Raw genomic sequence first — 4,837 nt, forward strand, 5'->3', positions numbered from 1 at the left:
GGTTTTCCAAATTCCATCAGGCTGTTCTGCAGTTGCTATTTTTTTAAAGAGAACATTTAAAACCTCTACCGAATGAAACGTTTTATTTTTTTGTCGTTAGCTCAGAAAAGTAAGTTCTTGTAACTCGTAATGACGTTCTATTTTAGTTCAATATATGTTGAGTATCTTTTATATTAAGTAAACTACTGAACAAGAACTACATAAAGATGATTGAGATGGTACCCGATCCCCAGGAACAGATTTTTTAATTGGGGGGGAGGGGTAATTTCCTAAATCGTCCTGCGGAATCGCGGCCCGTGTTTAGGGAGGGAGGCTTCGGTCCTTGTGGCCGCAGGTCCCCTCTGCCTTACGCACACCTCGGCTTTTGTCTCCCGGTGAGGGTTCCAAGACCAGGTCCTTTCTCCTTAGGACCACAGAGGCCACCCCCAGGGGCAACTTCGCAGGCTGGGCGGCCACCCTCCTCCCTCTACTCTGTTTCTGAAAGAACAGACACTGGTGTGTGTTCGCGGGGGACACGACTTAAGAGACGGAAAGCACTCTCGGGGCTCCCAGGGAAGACGAAGCCAAACAAAGGCCAGACTGGGGCAGGAGCGGACAGCAGAGGGGACGCTCCTCCGTGGGCCTGGGGACACAGGGTCGGGGCGGCCAGCGGGCGCGGCCGAGACTGAGAAAGCTCAGGGTTCACGCGCGGCCCGCGCACGTGGAGATGGAGCCGGGACCGACGCCCATCACAGGCCTTGACCGTGGCAGTGCCCGGCACCCGTGACAGAGAACTCGAGCCGTCCTTCTCGCCGCTGTCCCCCGCCCTCGCCTACAGCGCTGGGGCTCTCGGCCGATCGTGCTGGGCCAGGCACGTCCGTCGGCTCGGACCTGGGTGGGCGCGGGTGGGGCTGTAACGTTGTCGGGGACCCTAACACTCGTGCAAGTGTTGCCGGGGACCCTAACACTCATGCAAAGTCCGGGGGCGCAGGAGAGATCTGCAGCGGGGGTCGTGTCGCCCCAAGGGGCGACAGATTCACAGCGGTTCCCGGGGAGTGGACACAGCAGAGCTGCTGACGAAGGAGCCAAGGGACGTCCTGAAAAACTTACGACGTTGGCTACTAGCGACTGGCTCTGATGAGCAGGATCGAAAACCGGGTATGTAAACGTTCCAGTGCGAAACAAGCGGCATCCCTACGCTACGAAGAGAACTCGATGATGACGTTCTGCCGCCCACCATGGGCCCCGGGACTTGAGCTTCACGCTGCGGGGCGCGGCCCCTTCGCGTACGCCAGCTAGTCGCTCAGGCGTTTTCCGTGTTCACAGAATCGAGCAGGAAGCACTTCGTCCCCCGCCTACCTTTTCAGCTTCGTCCCACGTCTCGACGTCCCCTAAGAAGTGTTCAGGCCTCGTTGACAAATTTAATTGAAAGGAGAAGCCAAATGTGGCGTAAACAGATTGCAGAACCTGCAAACAGCCCTTTATTTCTTCTTCGATCTGAAATTAGAGCGAAGAAATGTTTTAGAATACCGATCGGATGTATTTATGGCATTTTTTAAAAATGAAAATAAATTCCTCGCGTCAGATACAGATAAAGCACGTTTTTACTGCAGAGCACAGCCCACCACGTCGTCTGGTCATTTATCCGTTCTTTCCTTGGGGGTTCACAGAATGCCACCACCGGCCAGGAGTGCGCAGGCTGCCGCAGGCCCCCGGCCCGGGCCAGGGGTGGACAGGGACGCAGGCGAGGGTGCCGCACCTCGAAGGATGCGCACGGGAGGGGGAAAGGCGCTGCCCAAAGGAAGTGACAGTGGACGGCGACAGGGAACGGGGCAGAGTCCTCCGTGGGGAGGAAGGGCAGGTGGCTCCGGAGCAGAGCAAATGCTGCAGGTCAAGGCCCGGGGAACGGGGGCGCCCGGGGAGGTGACCGAGCTCACAGAGGGGACGGAGGGACGTGACCGGGCTGAAGGCAGGCGGGAGCCAGAGAAAATGAGGCGCCTTCACAGCCGGGGGCAAGTCTGCACCTGTTAGCCTGAGAGCAATGAAAACCAGCGCAGGGCTTTTAGCAGACGGACGCCACCCAGCTCGTCCTGAAGTGTGGGAAGCAGATGCACAAGATTGGAAGAGAGACCTGTTAGGGAGCAGGTGGGATCTCAGGAGCCAGATGAGGGGCAGCCTGAACCAGAGAGAAGCCTCTGGAATGCGGAGAAGTTGACGGGTTTGCAGGGTATCTATCCTTTCGTCCATTAACGGATGGTAATTACCTGCTAAGCACCGCACTGGATGCTGGGAAGTAGGGAGTGGATGAAATTATTCAGGACTTCATCGTATATTTGGGGGACGCCATCGGCAGGGCTTGTGACAAACTGGACGCACGACGTGAAGAGCAAAGGGCGCCCGCGGTCCCGGCCTGGGCGCTGGACAGGGTGCTCGTGCATCCCGCGGGGGGCAGGGGGGGCAGGGGGTGTGGGAAGCAGAAGAGGGGGCCGATTTTGGACAGGGCCACTGCGAAGGTGCCTGAGACGCCCAAACAGCCACGTCCACCGGGCCCTGTCCAGCGAGGGCCGGACCCGGAGGGAGAGCGGAGATGCCGGGGGAGACGGGCTGAGCCCAGACGGCACCGAGGCCGGAGAGGACGCAGCGCAGGCCGGGGGCCGGGACGGCGCCGCCCCGAGGGGCAAGGGGGGCGCGTTTCAACGCAGCCTGGACGACCCGCACTGAGCGTGATTACCGAGACCCCCGTGTCGCACGCACCCCCGGATCAGGCATTGTCGCGGCCCAGTTCTCCACTGTACGGACTCGGCGGTTTCTTTACCGTCGTCTGTTATCGGGCATTCGGGCCGTCTGCACATCTTGGCCATTTCGAATCAGGCTGCTTGGGTACGAGTCTTCGTATGGACACGCGCTTTCTTTTTCTCTTGGAAAACAAAAGAGTGAGGCCACTGGTCACCCAGTAGGGACGGACTCTGACTTCTAAAGAAACTGCCGGACTGTTTTTCGCGGCGCGCGTACGCCCCGACGGTCCCACGACCGGCGAACGCGATGCCAAATGCCGCCATGTCCTCCGAACGCCCGTCGCCGTCTGACCACGCCGACGGGTGGCGAGTGGCAGCCCCCGCGATTTCCCGTTTTGTGCTGGTTTTCGGTTCATCGTTCCTGATGTGATGCTGCGTCTTCTCACGCTGGCTCAGGCAGCTCCCTCCCGTCCGCAGTCTGTCAGGTGGAAGCCGTGGCGACTGGTCTGGAACCACGCTGGTCTGCTCTGTGGGAACCTGGTGCTGCGAACGTCCCTCTCTGTGCCGTTTTAAGGGCATCCCGCAAATTTTGATGTTTCTTTTCCATTTCATTTGGTGTATGACGTCTTCTAATCTACCTTTTAATGTCTTGACACGTGGGCGGTTTAGACGTGTGTCACATACTTTCCAAAGATCCGGAGATTTTCCAGATGGCTTTCTGTTATCGATTTCTACTCTCATTGAACTGTGGCCGGAAAACACATTTTCTATGAATTTAACCCTTTTCGATTTATCGAGACTTACTTTATGGCCCGGAACGTTCTCGACCTCGGTAAATGTTTTCTGTGCGCTTTTGAACAACGCGTACTCTGCTGTTACTGGCTGGGGTGTTCTAGCCACGCCGATTAGGTCACATCATTTGATAGCGGCCCTTCGCGTGACAAATTTAATTTCGATTAACAGGAAAACCCGCAAAAAGTAAACTCTAACTTCCAGGCAATACTGAAAATCAAAAGCATCCAAAGTTCCACCAAATCCCTTCAAATATCGGACTTAATTATTTAAGTTAATGAAACCGGAGAAAGCTTACAGGAAAAAAGAATAATAAATTTCATGTCAAGAGATTACCGATCTAGGCCCCAGACCGGAGAATCGCAGTGTGAGACCCGAACGAGACCGCGGAAACCGGACACAACACGTCATTTCACAGCGACCCCCTAAGACTGCGAGACGCGTCGGAGTGGCCCGCGGCCCGCTGCAGCGTGTACCTGCGCCACCGTGCAGAAGACGTGGGCATCGTCTTGCTGGAAGCGGCGAACTCGGGTCAAGCCCCTTAAGGTTCCTGACGGCTCATTTCTATGAAGAACTCCAAAATCGGCAAACCTGACGGGCATTTCCCTCCAAGATCGCGGACGGTGGGCAAACATCAGACTGGAAAAGACGGAGTAACACACAGCGCTTACTTAGCACAGAAGAGACGGAGTCAGTATCTAAACAGGAATGTCACGGTTACGCCTCGACACTTGTCAGCAGCCCACTCTGGTTCGTAGATCGCCACTTTAATAAACGTTGAATTGTGGAAGCTTAATTCACATCCCTATGCCTCTGAGAAAGAACCCCGCTAGTCCCCGTTCCCATCCACCTGGTGAATCTCCACGTACCGTTCACGATCCACTTCAAAGGCCACTTCTTGAGCAAAGTCTCTTAGACGCGTCCCTAGGCAGGCTCCAGGAACAGCAGGCAAAGGCCACCGTTTGACACTGTCTAATTCTCATACCACTGACTTTCTACGTACCTGTTCCCGCCGCCCTCGGCTCCCCGAGGAAGGTCCCAGCAGCGGCACGGTGAGCACGTGACTCGCCAACTACCTCCTCTTGGAACTATGACCCCCCCCCGTCTTCCACGGAAAGCGCTCCTGGCACCTCGTCCCATCGGCAATGTGACCCCGAGCGCTTAGGCTCTTACTCTGAGGCATGAAGGGCGAAGGGCTTTCTCGTGCTGAGAGGTTTGTTTTAGCAGTTTCGTTCAAGGCCAATTTGCTTGAAACCATGTATGCCGATGAGAGGAAACTAGAATAGTTCGGATATGTTTTGTGGATAACGGTGTCTGTTCACTTCCAATCG

The 4,837-nt window shown here is 56.2% G+C and overlaps 1 protein-coding gene across 1 annotated transcript in view; it reads right to left on the minus strand.

The window, feature by feature from the left end:
• LOC105308298 (probable threonine--tRNA ligase 2, cytoplasmic) overlaps positions 1-4,837 on the minus strand; it is a 44,188-nt gene that overhangs the window by 12,555 nt on the left and 26,796 nt on the right. Inside the window, exons 14-16 of the mRNA XM_023525474.1 lie at positions 4,510-4,666; positions 3,983-4,145; positions 1,339-1,476 (exon numbers count right to left, since the gene is read on the minus strand). Of these exons, the coding sequence (XP_023381242.1) occupies positions 1,339-1,476; positions 3,983-4,145; positions 4,510-4,666 (458 nt within the window). The remainder of the gene's footprint in view (positions 1-1,338; positions 1,477-3,982; positions 4,146-4,509; positions 4,667-4,837) is intronic.

The sequence above is a fragment of the Pteropus vampyrus genome, unplaced genomic scaffold, assembly GCF_000151845.1.
Source record: "Pteropus vampyrus isolate Shadow unplaced genomic scaffold, Pvam_2.0 Scaffold564, whole genome shotgun sequence".
Lineage (NCBI taxonomy): Eukaryota > Metazoa > Chordata > Mammalia > Chiroptera > Pteropodidae > Pteropus > Pteropus vampyrus.